General features: G+C 38.7%; 1 protein-coding gene across 1 annotated transcript; it reads right to left on the reverse strand.

Annotated features, from left to right (window-relative positions):
• Window positions 1–23,546, reverse strand: adam28 (ADAM metallopeptidase domain 28). Its single transcript, XM_026940243.3, has 23 exons — window positions 23,314–23,546; window positions 22,155–22,912; window positions 18,584–18,666; window positions 18,388–18,464; window positions 17,006–17,084; window positions 16,799–16,875; window positions 16,506–16,692; window positions 14,864–14,926; window positions 14,505–14,576; window positions 12,267–12,436; window positions 11,702–11,783; window positions 11,163–11,293; window positions 8,719–8,896; window positions 4,809–4,898; window positions 3,657–3,852; window positions 3,461–3,566; window positions 3,141–3,297; window positions 2,537–2,617; window positions 2,366–2,453; window positions 1,804–1,912; window positions 1,615–1,699; window positions 1,425–1,517; window positions 1–1,270 (listed from the first exon to the last, which is right to left on the reverse strand). Exons 2-23 carry the CDS (start codon window positions 22,213–22,215, stop codon window positions 1,235–1,237), a joined length of 2,301 nt encoding a protein of 766 aa, XP_026796044.3. The 5' UTR covers window positions 22,216–22,912; window positions 23,314–23,546; the 3' UTR covers window positions 1–1,234.
• Between the last annotated feature and the right edge of the window lie 730 nt (window positions 23,547–24,276).

Here is a 24,276-nt window from a genome sequence, read left to right on the forward strand (position 1 = left end):
CACAGGAACTGAGTATTTATTACAAATATTTTTGTCATACATTTTTAGACATGCATTTTTTTCTTGATGTAGTTATAGTTATATATGTAAAGCGGCCATATTTAAGCTGTATACTGTTAGAAACCAGAGAACGGAAGTAAAATTGCTTTGTAATGTACATTTTATTTAGAAAGGATTGACGTCATTAGGCAGCAAAATATGAAAGTTTTTATTACGTAAGTGCTTTAGTTAATGCTATGTTTTTCTTAGTAAATTGTAAAAAAAAAAAAAATCTGAATACAGCCCCATTTATTGCACACATACAGTATATCATAGAACATCTACAGTGACTCACATTGACACTCCTGGCACTCTAGTAGGAAAATAAATAATTTGTTTATTATGTATTTACAAGAAATGATGAAGGCTATTGTGCTGTTAAAAGTGGTTTTGTTTGCCCTGAGTTCAGTTTCAGAGACTGATTGGCAATTCACACCGGACATGTCGCGTCAAAACCTTGTTCAGCTCCATTTTAAGAAGTGGTTCGATGGTCATGATAGAAGTGCATTGGAGGCATGTCAGACTTATTCTATAGACAAAGTAGGCTTTGTAATGAAGAGAGATTCTGGTAGCTCTTAAACTATTAATCATTATACATTAAACAGTCTCTTAAGACAAAGAAAAATTGCCGGATATGACCTACTCATAACTGATAAATGATAACCGATTGCTGAAGTTCCAAGAACAGGAATACTAAGGCGTGTTATTTGTGAATTGTCCCAGGTCTTGACAATGACGTTTGATGCAAGCGACTCATCCGGCGTGAATTTGGGATTAGTGTCAGTGGCAAAATTGCTCCAAAATATTCCTGGAACACAATCAGTTAAAACTAGTTCGTCTGTTTCTCTAATTTTAACAAGCCTTTAGGTATAAAACCAAGGTGCAAGATGTCAGATTTCAGTAACATGGATTTGGGCTTCCTGTGTTGGCCTCTAGAGGGTGCAACCAAGACCCTGCTCTTGGAGATCTGCTATCCTACAAAGTTTAGCTCCAACACTCCCCGATCCAGGAAGTGGAGGATTTTCTGACCATTGTTTAGCTGGATAAGGTGTAAGGCAGATCTCCAGGAACTAGCCAATCGTTTTGCTTAATCAGTTCTTTTCAGGTTCTCATGAGCTTGTGAAAAATAAATCATACTCTGTGCTGGATTTGTTCCATATAACCATCCCAAATGGGTCTGTTTTTTTTTTTTTTCTTACACTTTTGGTGGAGGTGGAGGTGGTCTAAGAGCCTGGAAGAGAAGAATACATGTTCTTCAGGCATTTGTCTTACAACCAAAAGTCAACATCTAATGTTAAGCACATTTCTGCATATTAGATGTCTGATGTGAATAACTGAGGTAGCACTTGTTTAATCACACAAATCATTAACCAACTGCCTGTTACCTTTTGTGCCGCTCTGAAGTCTGTATGCAGGGTCAAGGGTGGGGCAGACGGCTTAGTCGGAGGTGGTGGCGGAGGGGCTTTAGGGCGGATTGCCTAAAAATAAGTAAGTAAGTAAATAAATAAATAAATATCTTGTTTGGCATAAATGGCTAAGTTGCACAATAAGAACGAGAGAGCTGCTAAGCTTTACCGTGGGTGGGATCTGAGGAGGAAGGTTCATTCTTGGCTGGTTTGAGTAATTGCTGCTTACAGAGTCTTTCACTTGGATCTGAACACTGGTGGAAGATTACAACATTATTTCGATGATGTAGACATGTTGGGCCATTGTACCAAACGGGTTCTTCAGGTATATTTACGGTTTGGATATCTTCTTACTCACCCAGTTAGACGTGGATGACTCTTTCTACGTCTCAGGAAATATATGCCCAGTACAATTAAAATGGCCCCCAACATGATGCAGACTGCTACTGCGATGCCTATATATGCACCTAAAATAGCACACACAAAAAAAAACAAAAAAAAAAAAAACAGAAGGTGCAATTTTATCCATCTCAACACTACTCCCAGGTATATTTTTATAAAGTTATAGAAGTTCAGGGACAGGGATATCCAAGGAGCTGTGAACCACTGGGATTGGATTTTGGTGGTAGCTAGCAGTGGGCTAGCATGGGCTAGTAGCGCTAAAATATTTTTTCTCTGAAAGAAAAGATTCTCTTTCAGAGAAAAAATACGTAAAAATGACATCAACATTGTCTTACTTGCTGTTAACAAATGGCTTAAAGTGAATATTTTTATTTTTACTTTTGTGGAACCAAGAACAGCACCACCAATGGTCATAATTAATAAATTAATAAATTAATCACTGGTAGCTAGTATGGGAGTGGTATAAGCCTTGTTTAGGATCTGGGAACTACATATTCTGTAATAAAAGTAGGACACACCTGTAGATATTCCAGTGCTGATGGCCCTGTCACAGTCGGGTGGCAGCCAGCCAGGTTCACAGCTACATTCCAGCTTGTGATTACAAACCTTTAGGGGACACATTTACTCTTATTACAATGGTATCTTTTTGGTATGTATATGTAAGATATCACATATCTGAGCAAACTTACCCCATGGCCTTTGCATTTGGCTGAGCAGTTGGTTGCCTTGTAGGCAACTTCTAAGCTGACACACTGGTTCTGACTACACACCTGAAATGAGTGTGGAAGAGTTCATCATTGTTCAACATGGATTCTAAACATCTAAAAATCTGTCACTTTATCAACATTTAGCGAGGGTAGATTAAAAACTGGTCAAGTAAGGTCAAAATATATTTAAATTTTCCGCAGTGTGGGTGTATAGAATAGTATAATGTTTGGCCGTGGTGTGTCCTCAACAGTGGACAATGCTTAAGCAATCATTTTTATTAATAAACGCTATACCAGAAGATATTTTGTATCTTATCAGTGCTAGAGTCAGAACTCAACCTTATGGAGGACTCCAAATTGCTTTTCCTTAGTGACATGCAGGAAACGAAAGTAATCAACAAGGAAATAATGCAGTGTGTTTTCTGCATGTCACTAATAAAAAGCAGTACAGTTTGTGCATTGGAGAATTTCACGCCTCTCACCATTAAGATTGTATTTGACTCTGGCATGGAATCTTCTTCATTCAACTTTGTCGCAACTGACAAGAATCAATAAAGCCATCCATTGGAGATTTTTCTACTGTTACCTTTTCATCACCGCACTTTGTTCCACTGTCCACTTGGCCAAAGTCACTGTCTCGGTCACCGTAGAAAGTAGCTTTGCAGTTGACGAACTGGACCAACCGGCCATAGTTTGGGTCGGCCTGGCCTTTATCACAGAAAAGCTTCCCACACATGATATCCCTAGAAGCACAAATTTTTTGCAGACATGAGTGTATCCATGTTACAGCTCAGTAAGGCATTTGGTTACCTTTATGGGATGCACATGTACTGTAAGGAGGTGTTTATAAAATCTGCTGGAACTAGGGAAAATGTAAGTGTGTCAGTGTATGGTTCTTGGACTCACTGTTTCTGGCACCCTATATACTGGTCGTTGGTGGGCCGTGTACAGTAGGCATAGTATATTCCCCTTGTGTTCTGATTGTAGCAGAAGTCACTTCCTACTACAGCATCTGAGAAAGAATAAAACTTAAACTTGGACCAATAATTATAATAACAATCTTATTTTTTATGCTATGCTGTTTAATGTGCTAACTACATACCTGACCCCCACATTTTGATGCACTGGTCTTCCCGTCGAGGACACTGCCCGTTGTAGCAGTAGCCATCGCCATTCTTGCACGGCAGTCCATTCACAGCAAAGACGTCTTCAGGGCATGAGCTTGAATCACCCGTGCAATATTCAGGGAGGTCACACTCACTCTGTTTGGCACGACACATCTGGGTGGCATCAGCGATCTGCCCGTTGTGAACAAATGAAAGATTTGGTTTTAGCATTGATAATGTCATTTCAGGTTGATTTATAAAGACTCTGCTCAGAAAAGTATCTACCCTAATTAACTAAACCAGTTCCAGCACAAGATGAGCAGCCAATTCCTGCCCAAGACAGGTAGCCAGTTCCTTCCCCAGACAAGTAACCAACCCCCACCCAAGATGGTTAATATATTCACTCCCAAGACAGGTAGCCAGTTCCTTCCCCAGACAAGTAACCAATCCCCACCCAAGATGGTTAATATATTCACTCCCAAGACAGGTAGCCAGTTCCTTCCCCAGACAGGTAACCAATCCCCACCCAAGACAGGTAGCCAGTTCCCTTGCAAGATGGGCAACCATTTTCCTGCCCAACATGGATAATCAATGCCTACCCAAGACGGGTACGCAATTCCCACACAAGACGGATAGCCAATTCCCACCCCACACTCACGGTCTTACTATCGTGAATAACATCGTGGCTGTGACCTGAATTCAGCTCATATTAAATGACAACTGTGATATTATTCACAATGACGTACTCCCCGTGGTGTCATAAGCTAAGAACTAGTTTTGAACAAGCCTATGTTCTGAAGTAGGAAACTATTCTTCAACATATTAGGATCTAAAGTTTTACTACGGAGAACTGTTTCATTTCATCATTTTGCAGCGTCGAATGAAACATTACCCATTTTATTCATGACTTTGGCCAGTGGTTTAGATCAGAGAGTACCTGGTGGCAAAAAATTCATTATGTCACTAGGGAGCATTTTGGGATTGCGTGGTACATTCTGTTTCTTCTTGAACCAACATCCACATTTAAGCTCATGAAGGATTAATTCAGCTTTTTAGAACCAAAAAACCCCAAAACCTAAATGTTCAGTACAAGAGGATTAAAGGGACAGGATCCTGGTTTAAAACATTATACTGTTTCGAATTCTTACCTTACAGTCATTACAGCACTCTCCTTCTGCGCACGTGGACCCCTTTGTCAGCGTACATGAGGTGGCGTTGCAGCATGGGTTTGTGCACTCCTGCACACAGAAACATACATATACACAGATACATATGAGTTTTGAGATAGCGTGTAAAAAGGTATCATCAAGCTCCCACTGCTGGGCCTTTTACCTTTGTCTGCTTAAATGAACAAACGTGCACTCTCCGACATTTGCTATTCGAGCTGGACTAACCAGTTGCCCAAATTTTATATGCAAACAGCACTGTACTTATCTAAAATGAATAAGAAGAGGTTGGAAATATGCCCTATCATTTTTTTTTGCATATGCAGATATTCAGGCAAAACACACTGAGGTCACTAGTAAGAACTTCTTCTTTTTTTTTTTTAATATATATATTTCACTAGTTATTAATATGCAAAAAAAAAAAAAGTTCTCTTATTAGCCAGTTATGCCTGCACATTCTTGCAATTATCCAATTAGCCAATGATGTGGCTGCAGCGCAATGCATAAAATCATGCAGATACAGTTTAATGAGCTTCAGTCAATTTTCACATCAAACATCAGAAAGGGGAAAAAGTGGTCTCAGTGATTTTGACTGAGATCTGGCATAGTTGTTGGGACCTGTGGGCAGGTTTGGGTATTTCAGGACCTGCTGATCTGCTGGGATTATCATACATAAAAGTCTGTAGAGTTTATGCACAGTGGTGTGAAAAACAATCCAGGCAACATCCCAACAACATCCAATTCTGCAGACAGAAATGCCTTGTTGATGAGAGAGGTCAAAGGAGAATGCCCAGACTGGGTAGAGCTGACAGGAATGCTATGGTAACTCAAACAGCCATCCAATACAACCACGGTGAGCAGAAAAGGAACGAACAAAAGATTGGAAAAAGACTGTGATGTTTTTCAACATCTTCAGCTGTCCAATTTTAGTGAGTCTGAATGTCAATATTCAGAGCACTGCTTTGGGCCAGGCAGAACACAAACTATACCATTTTATACTTATTCTTTCAGAATGTGCGGAGTTTTTGGGCCAAAACAGTGGTGAAAGGTGACAAAGTGCATTTAAAAAAAAAAAAAAAAAAAGAAGGCCCGATTTGTACTAACAAAAAAGCTGTTAAAAATATATTTGTGCTAGAATTCACTGTTTCAAGGCTTTTACATCCCATACAGTTTTTAAAAAAGACTAATGCCCTACACAGGTGCAATATCCATTTAAGATGGCAGAATAAATTTGGATAAAAAGCTGGATATGAGAAACCAACTTCAGCCTCATCACAATCCATTATAAAATGTCATGAGCACTCACCCAGAAAATAACGGTGAAGAAGAGCATGTATTTGATGCGTTTTATATAGTTTCCTCCCATGATTGTGGCATTTTTTGCAGTGCGCAGTTTCCTTTTTCAGCATGAGAACACTGACTGTAGAAAAGTGTGTGTTGACCACACAAAGGAAGACAGAATTTATGGTCCACCCTGTTTTTCTTTCAGAGAAAAGAACAGCCAACCCCCAACACCTCCGTACCCCTTGGGAAAGTGGTACAGTCCAAAATAAAGGAGCTTTTGTTTGCAAGGCCTCCGTTATCTGCAAAAACAGCTTTAGCTTATTGTAACTGGACATGGGAAGAATGATCCATCAGTGCAACACATATTAGCCAAACTGGGGTCCTTTAAGTGGCGCTTCATTAGTGGCAATTCCTGTCTTATTTTCAAGTCTTTTTGTGCAGATTTTGAGATGTTGTAGGGATGGGAAATCTGCGGAAACCTGGCAACCCTGTGCACAAGCTTTATATTAATTGCTTTTCACGCTCCGTATGAAAAAATCTGGTAATTCAATCCAATACAATTCAAGTTTATCTGTATAGCAATTTTAACAGTGGACATTGTCACAAAGCAGCTTTACAGAAATAAATAGATTCAAATTAAATTAACCCAAAATAAATTGTAAATATGTGAATTTATCCCTAATGAGCAAGCCAGAGGCGAAGTTGGCAAGGAAAAACTATCAATCAGTCTCTCCCTGAGACGTTATGAGGAGGAAACCTTGAGAGGAACCAGACTCAAAAGGGAACCCTAACGGATAGTGCGATTCTAAATAAATCCCTTCTACAGCTGTGTACTAAATGGACAAATGGTGCAATTGTGCAACCAGTAAATTCATGATAGTTTTCACAAGAAGTCCAGTTTGTTAAAATCTATCCACTGTCCACTCCTGAGTACAAAGCTGCTCGTGGCAACCGCAGCCCCAAAGCCACCGCAGCAACCGCAGTCCCAAGCCATCACAGAACAACTCCAAATGTGAGATCCCCAAGCCATCTCCACGGCTCCCAAGTGGCACCATCCCCAGCAATCCCAATGATCTTCGGGCCATCCATCTGGGGCCACCCCTAGCAACACCGAGCGATCCCGACCGATGAGAACTCCAACCATAAGTAGGGCATCAGTATGGATCAGGCAAGTCCGGGGAGCAGAAGGGGTCAGGATCACTGGTATCTCAGGAGTAGCATGTGTAGCTTGACAACATTGTAACATTATTAACGTAGATTAAATTTGTGTAAACTGTGTAAAGTGTTTCAGCAAAGGGTTGTTGCCTACATCCCAATGGTTGCGTGTGGGATTTAGGTAATGCATGTATGTAGTGTATGTGCATTGGGAAAAAACAAAAACACAACCATCATGGAAAAAAAAAAGGTTAGTCCATCAAAAAAACTGAGGCTGAGAGATGCAACACTGCTGCATAACAAATTAGGTAATAAATACTATTACATAATACTAATACTAATAATACTAATACTATTCGTCTCAATTCAAGACTCTGCCGTTAATGTTCTGGTTCGGGTTGAGACAACGTGTCTGAGCATGCTCTTTGTACTCTGTCCTTCAGATGGTAAATTCAGCAATGCTGATCACTTTTGCAGTTTTAAGCACTTACTCAATATACTAGCACGCTGAATTGTCTGATTGATTTCCAAAACAATTCCAGTTTTAGTGCACACTGCGTAGATAGGCCTGATCTTGTTCGAAGCATTTTTTCAGGCAGGGAAGCTATTTTTCAGTTTGGAGGAATGTAGTTTTAAACCTGTCTAGGCATGAATAACTGTTAAAAAGCAGCTGACAACAGGAATGTATATGCTTCGGCATTTTGGTGTTCAGAACATTCCAAGTGAAAAAGAGACTAAGGTCAGATTAGAGTGTAAGTTGTGAGAATTTGCTAACATCAAAGCTGATCGTTTCACGAGTGTATTAAGTAAGGGATAAAAACACTTTTACATGATGATATAGGCTGTGTTGTGGCCCGACGTACCACCCTGGAGTTGATTATTTTCCAATAACAGTATGTCTTGAAGTGTTTTCTTCCTTTTATACCACAGTAATTTGCCAACAATTAATTTTTTTAAAATAAATTAAAGAACACCATTTTATCAGTTTATAGTTACTTTTAATGATGCAGAATTGCACTTGCCTTGCAGCAGCTATAAGCATTCACTCATTAGCCTCACTCTTTTTGTTCTCTTTCTTGTAGTTGATAAGGAAAAAAAAAAAAAAAATTAGCCTGTCATGGTACCAAGAAACCTGAAAAGGCAATCCTGGAGACTTACTGACTGTTACAAAGCACCGACACCCGACGCTCCTTCCATAAATGTTATATAAACACCTACAGAAACCGTCACCATGTCAACAATTGTTGAATAACAATGAGCTTTTTATTCCGTTAATGATTAGGCTTAGATTACACGGTGTGTCCGCCATACGAGTTCCTGTGAATGAGCTCTTACTATTGAAACGCTAACCTATTAGAATGAGCACCTTAATATAAACCAGCTGCACTACTATCAGGGCTGCTGTTATAGAAAAATGATCAGAATCGAGTTTATAATATAAGTCCTTATTTACCTTCACAGAGCCGCAGTCACATTCCTCTCCAATCTCTCGGAAGCCGTTGCCACAAACTGGAGGCTGGACCAGGTCTTTGGCTTGCGGTTTGTTGAGAAGACACTCAGGTTTCCGCGAGTTCAGGTACTGCTCATACTGGCTGATGCTGCAGCTACTGAAAAGTTGCGGGATGTTGTAGCTGCAAATGACAGGAATAATAAAAAATTATAGAATAAATTCTGATTCTTTTCTCTCAGTCTTTATATTGCCCCATACACCAAGCCAGAAGAAAGGCAGGAACTCTTAATTTGCCAGATACATGCTGCTTCAAGCACAACAATCCTCAACATTCTTTAACCATCATGTTGATGTGCGAAATGTCACAATATTCAGCTTGCACAATATGTTTTTTTTAAAATAAATACTACTCCCCGTATGTTTTGTTCTGAAAAAATAAGCTTCCTATTTCAAACTAATTTGAAATTTTGTTTCTGTTCCAGTCTTTTTCATCCCTGCCCTTTCCTGTCATTGGTTTGTTATCCAGTTGTGTTCACCTGTTTTGTGTTGATTCATGATTAGTTTGTCTGTGTAGTCGCAGTCTTATTGTGCTTTTGTGTCATTAAGCTTATGCCTTGTTTTCTGAATATCACAGTGTTTTCTAGTTCTGCATTTTTTGGTTTCGATCCTAGTTTCCCTGCCTCATTTCTGAGTACGAATTACACAATAATAAGTCTGACTGCCTGTGTTTTGATCCCTATTAATAATGAATAATTAATAATTACCTGAACTAATAATTGCCCAAATAAATATCACACTAAGTGGCCTTTCCACTTGCATTCTGCCTCTACTCGCATCCCATAATTCTATTCACCAGACCAGCAAATGCCTGATTCAAAGCTCCCTAGAGAGAGGTTTGGAAGAAAGACCACACCTAGAGCTCCAGCTTCTTCCTAATTAACTTCCTATAAGTTCACATCTCTCTCTTTCTGCACCCAGCACTTCCCCGCCCCCCAGTAATATTTAACAACTCCTACTCAAAGAGTCTTTAGTGGGAGGGTCTGGCTGTCTAGCGCTAAAGCGGATCCTACCTGGAGCTCCTGTCTTGCCGTTATAGGAAAGTAATCAATGACGGTGTGGTGTGATGAAGCAGAGTTACTGCTCCCATCCTGAAGCTGATTATTTTTCTATAACCTGCAGATTTTCTAAAGATTTTCCAGTGTCTGAAAACAGAATCAGACTCAAGAATTCCACCCCCCTGTGGTACAAGCAAACCTGAAAGCTTTTCCTTTAACTGCTCAGCTAGATTCAGCAGCACAGCTAAGCAAAATGGACACTCGTGTAAAAGATATAAAAGCTGAAATAAATCGAAATGTTCTTCTCATAAATGATGGGTAAAGCAGAAATGGTGTTTAGGTTCTACTTCTGCTTGCAACAAGGTTCCTGATTATTCTGTGAAACAACAAGCTACTTGTAAGAAGAAGGGTACGGTCATTGACATCGGTTTATTATCAGAATTCCCAATCCTACAAGGTGGTGAGAAACTAGCGCATACTTTCCTTTAGATAAGCCCCGCTGCCCCGCTGGGTATCTACAGACGCATCAGTTTTATCCTTAGAAGCAAAAAATGTTAGAACATATTTTGGCTACCCTGGCTGCCTGTTAAGACTAAATAGTCTTGTTTATGATGTTTAAAGCTCTAAATGATATAGCTCTGGCTTTAATAATATCGTTGTTGCATTGTTATCATTGTTCTTGGGTAAAATTGAATAGTCTTAGGGATTTTAGTTTGTCTTTCATGATTTGTACTAGTACAAGCACACAAATTTCAATGAACATTAAAGTGAGACTGTGAGAAATAAAAGGAAGTGTGGTGGATTTTTTTTTTTTTTGTGGTCTCATTTAATCTTTCCAAAGAATTTTCTGCTTAAATAAGCTTATTGGCACACAATTGGGTTCTTTGTTAAAAGGTTGTTGTAGTTTGGAACCCTTTCCAACACCATACGTAACATCTTGATTAAACATAAATGTTAAAAGGTTCTAGATAGAAAGCACGTCCCTTCATATTTTATTCTTTACTTGATGTTTAATTTTAGAGCTATCTAACTGAAATCTAATGAGAAAAGTCATTCTACAAAAAAAGGATCCTCAAAGGTTCTTTGTATAGGTCTTAGCTTATTAGGAAAAAAAAACCCTATCTGATTTTGATTTTGAACCTTTAAGGGTTCCTCAGAGATGCAGCTGAAGATAATTCAGAGCCTAAAAATTGCAGTATGTCCACAAGGTTCTGTTTTAGGCCATGTATTTTTCCATGTATAGACTGGTGTTTATTATTATATTTTTTAATTTTATATTGTGCGGATTACTATCATGAGGATTGTAATTAGTTAGTATTGAATTAGGGTTAGGGATCCCTAGTACTGACTGATTGATTGATTGATTGATTGATTGATTGATTGATTGATTACCTGAGAGCAGCAGTCATGATGCAGCTGGCCTCGGTGCACACACACGAGCTGGTGTCATGGTTCATACCCAGGTTATGTCCCATCTCATGGGCCAAGGTGGCACCTACAGCTATGGCACGTGGATTATGGTCCTGAGGGAGACAGTGGAGGACCTGCATTAGTTGCTGGGATATCATAACATTTGTGAAGGAGTAGCAAACAAATACATACAAATATTTCTTAATTTTTGAGTGCATGGGCGGAAAGTGAAAATCTTTCTTATTCTGCCTTGACGATGTATTATATATTATAAAGGGCCTTAAAAAGGGCGAGTTTGTATTCCAAATTCAGCCGTGATGTTGCAGGGAAGCTGTAGTGGAACTGTGATTCTATACTTTATACAGAACTCGATGTTATCATCATTGCATTATAGGATTTTAAAGAATAGAGGATGTTTCAAAAGAGGATTAGCAAAGACACAAAGCAACAAACATTTTGTCATTGCACTTCTGCTGCGCTTGTGAAATCAGATGACGAGAAGCATCTAGACTTTTCGTTACCTGGATGATGCCGGTAGAATGACCCGAGCACAGAGTGCCAATAAACGCCAGTCCCACTGTCGAACCATCCAAGTCAATCCCACTGAAATATTAACAGAAACATGAGTCACTTTTTATATCCAAAACCATCCACGTATACATATGTATGTGTGTGTGTGTGTGTGTGTGTGTGTGTGTGTGTGTATAATATAAAATTTGTTGCTAACTTATGTATAATTATGCAATGGCAGTCATTTTAAATGACCACATTTTAATTTGAAATAAAAATGTGAATTGAAAAATGTATTATTAAATGTTTAGTTTAAAATGATTATTTATACCACAACACTGTTGAATTCTCAAATCTATCATTTCCATAGCAACAAGAAATTCGGATTAAATAAAATGTAGTTCTTTCACAAAAAATAATGTGTAATTGTTGATATGATTGAGTTTTCTGTAAGGAGACAGAAGAAGTCTCCAGTGTCAGCACACACACGACTGACTGGCAGTGTACATTAATAATGAAATAGTCAGCTGATGATGGATTCTTGTTTATCGAGAGATTTTATAGAATAACACTGACGTGATCAGATGAGCGTTGTCATGTTTCTTCTGCTTTATGAGTTCATTATTCCTCCACGTGGTAAATTTATCCAGCGTCTCGCCAGCCGGTGCCGTCACTGCGATCTTGTCCGAGTCTGTCCACGCTGTCAGACCGATCAGAGCGATAAAAGTGTTCATCGGTTTGTACACCTGCCAACAAACACACATCAGTTATAGAATTCAATAAAAAAAAAAAACAATATCATAATAATAACTCAAGCAGCCGTCATGTTGGGAGAGATTGCATATGGCAATACCTAAGAGTGATATAAGAATTTGATCAATTCTAATTATAATTTCAAACTGAGTACGTGTGTCTGGTCTTCAAAAATCTTCCCATGAAGTCATTTAAATATGCAACAATGCAAAATCCTTCATGCAAAACAAACGTTCAGTAAAACAGCTCCCTGCAAAGATTAGATAAATAAGGAGATAATTTCACAAACATGGTGGCTTAAAGATGTTTAATTGCTAGCTTGCTAGCCAAATGTTCTTTTCTAATGCAGCGAATGCTAATGCATTGATTGTTGGTTATGTATCACAGCAAAGTAAACATCAACCTAATAGATTGAGTTTGTGAACGGTCTAAATATAAGCTGTCAAATCATCCATAATGAACTTGCACTCACACTCGTGTTGTAGACATGTAGCAAACAAAGTTGTAATGTTTATATGCTTATAAAAATATGTGAAATTTAGCCATCAGGAGTGAGTGATGAATCAGTGACTGTTTCCTCATGGATATTAGCATGAACAGAGATCAGTCGAGTTAAGAGAGGACAATGAGGCTAGCGTTTCAAACGCCATGACTGAATTTCCCTCAGGACATTCAGTGGATGTGGATGATGCTGCTAATCAAAGTGAGAACTCTTTTTCCATCATCCTCTTTGTGCCACGAATGTCATTTTTCCTATTAACAGATTTTTTTACACGTTCAAACCTGAACAGATCGTTTGCTTACGATAATCTTTCTCAGAAAAATATTAAAACCGGTTAAGATCATTCTGACAAGAGAATAGAGAGTAACTGAGAACTCCAAATCAAGATTATAATGTAAATATAATGATTAATCTATGATGGTTGCTTAAAATAAATAAAATAAAGGATATTATTAAATGGGCGGGGCTTATGAAGAGCGTGTCAGTCTGTAGGATATGAATAAAGCCTGGTACAAAGTCATACATAGTTTTCATGGTTGTGTTTTTTTTTTTTTTTTTTTTTTTTTTTTTTTTAAATTTACTCCCTTTTCACTTTCATGGGTAACCAGAAAAGGTCGCCAGGACCCAGGTCACCTGACCCTGACCTCATTTATCAATTTTTATTAGTAAAGTTGAGTGCAAATGTTTGACGTATGCCAAACCAAACAGGAAATTCCCAATAGATTTACAAGCGTTTCAGTAATTTATTTCATACTCGTGTGCATGTTGATAACTGCCAATCAGCCATAAATTACCGACCGTGGTCACAGCACAGCTGATTTACAGTTGGTCACGCCCACAAAACTCCATAAAAGGGCAAAGCTCAATGAACAATGAACAAGAACAATGAAAGAACTTCCAGTAATGCAGCTCGGTCATTGCAGCTCGGTCACTGCAGCTCGGTCATTGTCATAATCAGGAATAAATGACTTCGTATAGCCTGATAAACGAGCCTTGACGTGACACTATCCTGAAATTCGAACCAAAAAAAAAAAACCCGGCACTAATCACAGATCGTAGTGACGACAATCCATTTCTTCTATGCTGTGTGCAAGTTCAGTCCTAACTCTGGCCTGGGATAACTATAGTGTGATGTCATATTTAATAGTACAAATGATTTCAAAGGCTCTTTGTCTTTCCATTGCTTTTTTTTCCCCCAGATTTTTTTTTTTTTTTTTGAAAAACTGAACAACAATAGAAATCCTATTCAGGCCAAGCACAAGGCAAAAATACTAGTAGATCCTGTTTGCTGTTCATGAGGGTAGTAGAGATAAGAAATCTTGACAAACGTGCCTTGTTATTAAAGCGTAACTGAAGTTCTTAAAGTGCTACTGAAGTCCTTACAGCACTGCTGAATTTCCTAATATGCCACAGAAGTTCTTACAGCATTTTAGCACTTCCAAAAAAGGTAAAAAATTATTTTTCACCCCGAATCCATTGCAGAAAATTGATATCTGTCAGCTCAGCCTTTTATGGCAAGTGCGTCAGCTCATGTGAAACAGACGAAATCTGTGACTCACAGCATTAACAAAGTTGACGATCTCAAAGATCCTCTTTCTCACTTTGTTGATGTCACTGTCCATCTTCTTGTACTGTGGAAGCATAAATCAACCATATGGTTAGTCATAGGCATGTCTATGTAGAGATTATTAACACCGCAATGAGCTTGAATAGGCATGATTTTGTGATCACGAGTATGCTTAGGCATCATCTGAGGTTAATACTGTAATAACTCTAATTTAAAAAAAAGAAGAACTCTGTGACCTTTATTTATTAAGCTACTTTGCACTAGTCAAATTGAGGAGCTTTAATATATCGTTATGGATTAATCAAATCAAAGTGAAACAAAGCAGGACTCATGTTTCCGCCACTTACGTACCATTCTATTATCCACCACAAGGATGATTTCATTGTACTTTTGTTGCTGGAACATTGTTGGCCCCTGACCAAGAGGAAAAACAAAAAGCAGAACAGTCATTCCTGACCTGGTGAATGTGTTACATTTTCCACTACATTAAATCGGATCCTAATAGACCGAAACTTCACCTAAATGTGAAGTCATCGTGTTCATTTTTTAACTGTTTACTAACTGAATTTTTCTGAACGTTTTCACCACTCATGTGAAGGGCTCCGTCGTTCATTCATACGTTCATCTTCAGAAAGCTTTCCGTAAGCACTAATCCACCTGCCGGCATGTTTATGGGAGGTGAGGGGAAACCGGAGAAGCTGGACACACAGTGAAACTCCACACAGACAGCAACCCGAGCTCAGGATCACACCGAGGACCTGGAGCTGTGAGGCAGCAACCCTACCTGCTGCACCAGCATGACGCCATTTTGATAACAAAAATAATTAGAAAAAAATAATAGTTCCTGGGAGTGTACTCAAGCCCAGATGTATTAAACCCATTTCTGCATATTATGTATGAAATTGATCTGCGAGCCTAAATGCACTTCTTTTCCACATGCTACATTCACATTAGCAAGAGACAAGTCACTTATAATTTGGCCAGCAGATTAGCAAATTAGGAAAGCAAGCTAACTAGAAGCTACAAGCTACATAACCACACCAGAAGCACCAGGGGTCTGTGCTACGTCTTTCCGAGCTTTGTGATGGCTTTGTCTGTCTCTGTCACGTTTAAAGCGAGGTTGTATCTGACAGGTCCATGGCTAAAAGTTTTGTGTGTCAAACTAAATGGGAACTAATTGCCAGTAAGCACCAAATCTGTGAATGGGGAACTGAAGACATGTCAGACCACACGTGTGCTAGGTTTGGTCTGAGGAACAATTCAAGCCATCATACATAATCACTCGAGGCAGGATTGTAGTGATTGGGTGAAGTGGGAAGTTGGCACAAATAAATGGTTTCGGAATGGAAAGATCATGACAAGAAGTATAATCAGACGAGACGATTTGAGGACCTTGGTAAAGATCTATTATGCTCTATCAGTGGCGATGCTTTTGTTACGCAGATCTGGCAACCCTGTTCATAGCACATAGCATGTTTCCTCACATCTAGCACAGAAATTTAACTCGTGAAACAGGACGGGTGCGACATTTTCCAAAATTTATCAAGTTAGATATTATTGTTTGCCGTATTAATGCCTTCCGCACTGTTTATTTGTTCTAACACAAGAGTCTTTATTTGCTAATATCTTTGCCTTTTGTTACTGAACTTCCTCTATAGCCCTGAGTTTTTTGACAAGTCTGTAGTTGACCATATCTACCACTTTCCATCAGTTTTTCTGCAACATATTAGCCAATTCCAGGTCCAGTTTGTGACGTATCTACACCTGGACCTCAGACTTTTAACCCTTGATCTTCAAGATTGTGCTAATTCTCCACTGATACCTACTGAAGCCCTTTGAATGAGTGGTGAAACCGTTTCAGCGTCACATATTCACTGCCAGTAGACAAACATTTAAAGTACATGTCAGGCATTCAGGCTTTGTCTTGGCTAAGTTTGGTTAGAAATCACCAGAATTAGGAACTATGAAGGAACCGAGAGCTGATCTAACTTACGGAAGAGCGTGATTTGGACTTGCTGGTGTAAGGGGGAAGATCGGCAGGCTCCCACGTGGTATTTGTGACACCACACACCATTGGAGTGTCGGTCACTTCCTCGTACTTCAGCACCGCGTGATCGCCGTTGCCGTCTTCGGACAAGGGCTCGATGAGATACCTCTGCTCTGCCGTTTGGAAGTAACCTCTGAAAAGCAATATACAGAGCATTAGCACTTTTAGTGAAAAGGAACAATGGAACAATCTGAAAAATTCATTAGCAATTGTTTTTTTTTTCAGTAAATCAGACGTACCGTAACCCGTCACACGTGCTCACGCTAACCATCGAGTTGTTGTCGTTCACGATCTTCCCATGATAGTAGCAGAGATCCTGAAAATGGCCCAAAAAAATTGTTTTAAACTATTTGGATACATACAGGGCATAACCATGGAACAAGAAGTGTCTAGGATCTGAGATAAATAAGAAGTTAAATCAAAGAGCCATGCTGCAGTTCACCTACCAACTCATGGGGTTTGGTTATCACAGGAGTCCCGTCGTCTGTGTAATACGTTTCAGTGTAGTCTTCAGTTAAAAACCCACTGCAGAACCCAACAAAAATAATAATAATAATAATAATAATAATGTCATTTACACAGCACTTTGGACTTCACTTTGGAGTCTAATCACAAACAAGCATAAACAATACGTATACAGGTAAAAGAACCCTGAAAATAAAATAAAAAAAATAAAAAATAAAAAAAACCAAGAAATAATAGTGAAGAGAACTGTTTTAAAAATGTTAATATAATTAATATATATTAATATTAATATACTAATAAAACAGCCCACATTTCATAAAACAATCAGGTATTAACAAATCAGCTACGTCTTTAATCCGGATTTAAAAACATTTACAGGACCTGTGTTAGTAATATCCTCAGAAACACTTGTCAGGAGTTTAGAGGCAAAATTAGAAAAATATCTGATCTGAATCAACAGTAAACCTGCCTGAGCAGAACAAAGCGCTGGAGATGGGTTCTGGCGTTTCAGAAGATAAGATATGCTAGAGTGAATCCATTTAGAGCTTAGCAAAACTTTGTGTTCAACACCTGTAGGCAGCTGATGTAAATAAATAAAAAAAAAAAAAAGAAAAAGAGTGATGTGATCTCACATTCTTTTCCTGTTCAGGATGTGGGCTGAATGAGCTGAAGCTTATTTAAAGAGATAGTCATGACAACATTTAGTTGTTTTTTTTTTGGGTTGCTTTTATCCAAAGCTAAAACTACTAAAAGAACAAGCGAAGATATCAGTGCCACAGGACAATTTTCATCCAATTTAGCACCATATATTTTTTTAAAGTCTTCACTTTTAATAAATAAAACTTTTAATAAAGCACTTTCCTGCTTTGTCAGTTGAAGCAGTAGTCAGCGTGAGTAAATTTCACAATCGAGTTCACAGGAGGAGAATTAACACAGGATGTAAAAGATGCGTATTTGCTCATGGGGACGGTTACTTGTGCTAAACCTCGGCTTTGTGAGCCAGTAGAAAATGGGAAGGCGGGACTGTGGTCTGATTCGTCACTAAAAAAAAAAAAAGCTGCTTAATATTCAGTAGATTCACACCAAAGTTTTGCCGCGCTGTTTTCTTACTGTTGCTCATCTGTCATACTCTTGTTTTTTTTTTTGTTTTTTTTTTCTTCCTGCCTGCTAGGATCTTCAATCCTACTTTATCAAGGTGGTATGAGACAATGACAGCTCCTAGAAAATGACTGCTTTGGTTTTACCACAACTTTGAATGACTCAAATTGCAACATACGTGGTTTCAGCCTTGTAAACGTTGGAACGAGTGATATGTACTCATACTAGATGATGCGAGAGAAAGAGAGAGAAAGATCAAGCTTACTCGTTTCTCTCTAGATGCATTTCGATGGGTTTTCCACCCAGAGTCATGGCATATTTCACCGATGCAGGTCTGCTGGGCTGAAAATGAGATTTGAAAAAAACTCAATTGACTAAATATTTGGAGAAAACAGAGCTGAGCCTCATGAACGCAGCCGTCTGTAGGAAGCAGTGATTTAAAGGACAAATCAAATCCTTACCTCTAAATCTCTCTTATGAAGGTCATGCAGTCGGATTGGCTGAACCACCTCATAGACCTTCACTCCGTTTAGTGTAAAACAACCTGCGATGGGAAAGAAAAAAATACTAAAATTAAGTGTGTGTGTGTGTGTGTGTGTGAGAGAGAGAGAGAAACAAAGAGACTGGATAAAAATAGACAGTAATTTAATGTCATTTGCCATTTGCAATATGTTTTGACTGCATAATTTTTTTACTTTTGTGTGGAACTTGATACATTATTTTTGTTACACAGTGCCTCGTTTTTGTGGGAATGTTGCATAGTGCCTCATTTTTTTGTTGGAATGTTACACAGTGCCTCTTTTTTTTGTTGGAATGTTACACAGTGCCTCATTTTTGTGGGAATGTTACACAGTGCCTCGTTTTTGTGAGAATGTTACACAGTGCCTCATTTTTGTGGGAATGTTGCATAGTGCCTCGTTTTTGTGGGAATGTTGCATAGTGCCTCATTTTTTTGTGGGAATGTTACACAGTGCCTCATTTTTTTGTGGGAATGTTACACAGTGCCTCATTTTTTGTGGGAATGTTACACAGTGCCTCATTTTTTTGTGGGAATGTTGCATAGTGCCTCATTTTTTTGTTGGAATGTTACACAGTGCCTCATTTTTTTGTTGGAATGTTACACAGTGCCTCATTTTTTTTGTGGGAATGTTACACAGTGCCTCATTTTTTTGTTGGAATGTTACACAGTGCCTCATTTTTTTGTGGGAATGTTACACAGTGCCTCATTTTTTTTGTGGGAATGTTACACAGTGCCTCATTTTTTGTGGGAATGTTACACAGTGCCTCATTTTTTTGTTGGAATGTTACACAGTGCCTCATTTTTTTGTTGGAATGTTACATAGCGCCTCATTTTTTTGTTGGAATGTTACATAGTGCCTCATTTTTTTTTTTATGCTACACAGTGCCTCATTTTTTTGTGGGAATGCTACACAGTGCCTCATTTTTTTTTTTTATGCTACACAGTGCCTCATTTTTTTGTGGGAATGCTACACAGTGCCTCATTTTTTTTTTTTATGCTACACAGTGCCTCATTTTTTTGTGGGAATGCTACACAGTGCCTCATTTTTTTGTGGGAATGCTACACGCTTTTCCGAAGCTCATGCATAGTGTTTCTGCCTTTTCCGCATTTAATGAGACGCTGAGAATGTTTGACTTTCTGTATCTGGAATTAAGAAAACAAGGCCTTTGGCTCCAGTGTTCATTTACCTAGTTAATACTTAGCAGCGTTTTATCAGTGCTGCATCGGGGTAGGTTGTTTTGCATCAGCTGGGACACTTCTGGCATTTTGGCTCAGATTAATGCTAACTTTAGTATTTCCTCCTTGCTAATTAATAATGGCATTAGTAGCTCAGTGATTAACCCTTAACTGCATGTTTACATACTTAACTGCATACCACAGCGCTGTTGAGTTGTTGATTCTGATTGGCCAGAAAGGAAGGAAGAAGAAACGTGTTTAATCTGTGACGTTTTGGAACGAGTCTCAAGTGTCGGTGAAAACAGTAAAAGTAAAAAAATGTGTATTTTGAGTTCAGCTTAGTCAAACCTACAGCTTAGTCAGACCTACGATGATTTTTCAGTACTTTTCCTTTCTGTTCATGTGTCTTGAAGTACTTCAGGAACCTCCTTAAGAAAAACAGGAACATGTAAATGCAGTAACTAGCTGGATGTGGTTGGTTTATCTGACCTGTGGTTACGCAGGAATGGATCTAAAAGGGAACTGTGTTATTACACACAAGCTTTCAGAATCATGTGATGGACCAAATGAACCTAAAGGACAATGGGTTTCATAGTCGCTACCTCAGAACCAGAGCATCTGAATCCTGCATGCGGGACCAAATGATCGATTTAATGTTGTTATGGTTCTCCTGATGGTTCCGTGACCGATCCTTATCTGTTTATACTTAGTAATTATGACGATTATGAAGCGTACGTGACAAATCAAGACCACTAGAGATCTTTAACATGATCAAGTGATGCTGTGCAATGCATTTAATGCATCCGTAGTTTAAATTAGGCTGCTAGTTTGATCAGTTAAATACGTATCACACTTTATCCAAATTAACCACAAAGCTTGTGTACATTTTGTCCTTTAACTGTCATGTAAATAAGATTAAGGCTTATTATTACAAGGTGACAAGTTAATGAAAAAACTGACACACCCTTCTACCTGTAGTCACACCATAATGAATCAGAGAGATAGGATCAGCAGGAAAACGTTACTTACATCCTTTATGTTCCGTTTGGTTAAAAAAAATAGCCAGAATTATTTTTTTTACAAAGTGGAAAAATACCGCGTAGATTTCTGGTATTTATAAATATTTTCCTTTTTAAAATAGTTGTTATGTTACGTTACGTTATATACTAGGCGTGTATTGTCATGCTTCTACCTGTATTTTGGCTAGGAAAAAAGTTCGAAAACATTACGGGTAGATACAATACAAACAAAATTAATAACTGTGTGAGGCGGATTTAAAAAAAAAACAAAAAACAAAAACCCATATGATTTAGATAAGGTTGAGAAACTGTTACAAAACCATGCTGACATTTCTACATTTCGGCAATGTGGTTATACGGGTCATATTAAAAAAAACAAAAAACAAAACAAAATCCATAAAAAAAAGCCTTCTGGTTTAGGCCATGCCCATGTTAGGTTAAAATTTCGATACAGATATATATATATATATATATAAACACATACACATACATTACAATACATGCCTATAACATAACATAACATAACATTTTAGAAAATGTAAGAAAAGTACGACAACCATATTAATTTCCATATTTTTTCCCCCCATTTATAAATATCAGGAATTTATGGTGTATTTTTCCATTTTTTTTTTCTTTTCTCTAACAGAACATAAGGCTGTAAGGACCGTTTTCCTGCTGATCCTATCTCTCTAACTCCTTGTGGTGTGACTGCAGGTATAAGGGTGTGTCATTGTTTTTTTTTTTTTTTAACTTGTCAATTTGTAATAGTAAAAAAAAAAAAAAAATCACCTTATTTACATAACAGTTAGAGGACAAATTGTACCCAAGCTTTGGGGTTAATTTGGATAAAGAGTGATAGCTTTTGAACTACAACTGTGAGCTTTATGATCAGTGGACGTGGAGGAGTTTACACTTAACATGAACACAAGCGTGTGTGTTGCTGCACTCCTGCCTAAAACAACACTCATGGCATGTAGCAGCTTTTACACAGCAGACATGACACGTGAATGCTTAAGTGTTCAGGAGAAGCACAAATTGTTACTGTCTTAGTGTTTATCGTGATAAAAGCCACATTAGTGCATGAAAGTGGTAATATTTCTACCGAACCATATTTGAACAAATATTACTTACTTTATAACTTTTTAAAAAAGTCAAAGAATTAAGTAATTTGAATCAGTATTAATTCATCCAGACAATGGATTCTGTCACAGCCCCATAAATAAACGAGTTGAGTAGCAGCAGCTCCTGTGTAGTAATGGTCAGAGGTAAATTAATCACCCATTGTGTGAAGCCTTAAGCCAGTATCCAGTGTCTTACCTGATGGGACGGATGTCACAGAGAGGACGAGGACCCATGCTAGAAAGCGGGTGGTTGCCATTTGTCAAGCTGTAGACACCTACTGAAAGCCGAGAGCTGCCTGAACTCGGCCTTATGGATCACCTGGGCTGAGTCCGTCCAGCTCCGCCTCCCCCCTGACTCGAGCACTCAGTCTTTAAGGAAGTGAGGAAGAGAGTTTCGGCTGTGTTCAAGCACGCCTCAGAGGCAACGAGAAGTGCAGGCATGCTGTGACGAAGTGCACCACATGAGAGCTGCCGTGTTCAGCGTAAACACAAACGCCACTCCTTCGTGCAATGATTGCGTTACAATAAAAGCCAGCCCTCCCCGGTCTACAAGGTCAAACCTGTTGTTTGATCTTCCTGTCATATTTCACGGTGAAGAGTTGAGCTTTCAGATGAATGGTTCTGCAACTTAGGGAAGTAGGTAGAATGTGCAGATTCCTGTACACTTATCTCCTTAACTCCTAAACCCCCACACCAGACTTGTATTGCTCACACTTACCTTTTATATTATTCATAAATATCACAATTCATAGTGAGGTTTATCTCACAGCGCTGATCTGATTGGTCAGAAGGTGTTGATTCATTTTCTATAGCAGCAGCTCTGACAGATCCCATCCATGGTATATTCCCAACTCATGCCCCGTCTTCCCGGGATAGGCTCCGGGATCCACCACGACTTTTATTGGAAGGAGTCTCCAGTTTCAGTGCTGAGGTAAATCTGTAACTTTAAGTTTTCTGATGAGGGAAGAGGGAAAGATAAGGGGAACGACGGTTTATACCTGCTATAATATAAGTGAACTTGTTTTGCAGACGTTCCACAACATTAAATGTAACTATAAAAGGACAAAATGTACACTGAGTTTTTCTTTAATTAATGCAATATTGTTATTATTTGCACATTGCTGTGGTTTAAGAGGAATAAACCACTTCAGGATGTGCATTTATTGGTAAATATTCAATGTTGGGGGTGGAAACTGCCTTCCTTGCATACACTTTAAAGAACACTATAGAATAATAATAATTGTATAATAAGCCAGGAGTTTAAAGAGTTAAACCTCAAAGCCTGTACAGATCATTATCTCATAATCATTTAGTGATCTGTCCGTATCTTCCAAGTCATAAAAGCATTAGCTTACCTTTGTGCCGAGTTTCTTTCAGCCATCTTCAGGCTGTTAGAATAGCAGATCGTGTCTCGGCACTTGTACTGCTGACTCGTCACTTTCTGCACCGTGCATCGCCAGATTGATTCATTCGTGCAGGTTAAAACAGGAATTTAGCTCTTTAGCTCTTTAGCTTCTCATCCACAGTCAAAAGGCAGATTAAACTGTGAAAACTGGCAGCAGTGAGGTAATAAACTCTCCCCCTTTTGGACTCTGATGTCTTCGCTCACTGTGCTGCATTCTTCTGCAAACGTAAAGAACAATAAAAGGGAAGCTTCTGTGCCATCTCTTGCACCGTCATGTGCGAAGTGTGTGTGCTGCAGAAATTTTGTGTCTATTAATATTACATTCGCAATAAGCGATTTTTAAGCCGCGCTTCACTGTCCTGTTCACAGAAAGCTCGGGGGTTAAGCAGCATATCAGACAAAGATTAGACTATCGTCCTTCATATTCTTACTGTAGGCTTATGCTAGTGGAAGCCCTCTTCAATTCATACTGAAGCGTCCTTTAACCATTCCTGCATTAATTAAAGAGTTGTCATTTTGGTGAAAGGTCTGTTTATGGTCAAGCCTTAACTTTTTCTTCTAAATTAGTCCTTGTTTTGGGGGGGATTCTTAAAATCCCCTGGAGCACCAGTGGCAAAATAGCCCCAAAGCATTAATGATCCAACACTGGCTTTGGATGCATGTAGAGGGGTTTATTAAAAAACAGACATACATACATACATACATACATAAATAAGTCTATGTCTCATAAAAATCCAAGTCTAATAATGAGAGCCTTGCACTCGTTTCTCTTCCGGGCCCCACGTTTATGTTTATAGGTCGTTTATGGGTCGTGGGCTTTGGTGCATTGTGGTACTTCTGCCCCTGTTTCATAGAACAATCGTCTGCTGAACAGAATTACAAAGTCTCTATCTTCAAGAAGGAAACAAGCAAT

The sequence above is a fragment of the Pangasianodon hypophthalmus genome, chromosome 24 (assembly GCF_027358585.1).
Source record: "Pangasianodon hypophthalmus isolate fPanHyp1 chromosome 24, fPanHyp1.pri, whole genome shotgun sequence".
In the NCBI taxonomy this organism is placed as follows: Eukaryota; Metazoa; Chordata; class Actinopteri; order Siluriformes; family Pangasiidae; genus Pangasianodon; species Pangasianodon hypophthalmus.

Coding starts and splice junctions, on each gene's coding strand:
- adam28 (XM_026940243.3), bottom strand. CDS start 22,215: ATGGCAACCACCCGCTTTCTAGCATGGGTCCTCGTCCTCTCTGTGACA. Junction 11,294..11,701: donor ATTCTACCGGCATCATCCAG/GTAACGAAAAGT, acceptor TGTCTCCCTCAG/GACCATAATCCACGTGCCAT. Junction 2,618..3,140: donor CAAAGTGCGGTGATGAAAAG/GTAACAGTAGAA, acceptor CACTCATTTCAG/GTGTGTAGTCAGAACCAGTG.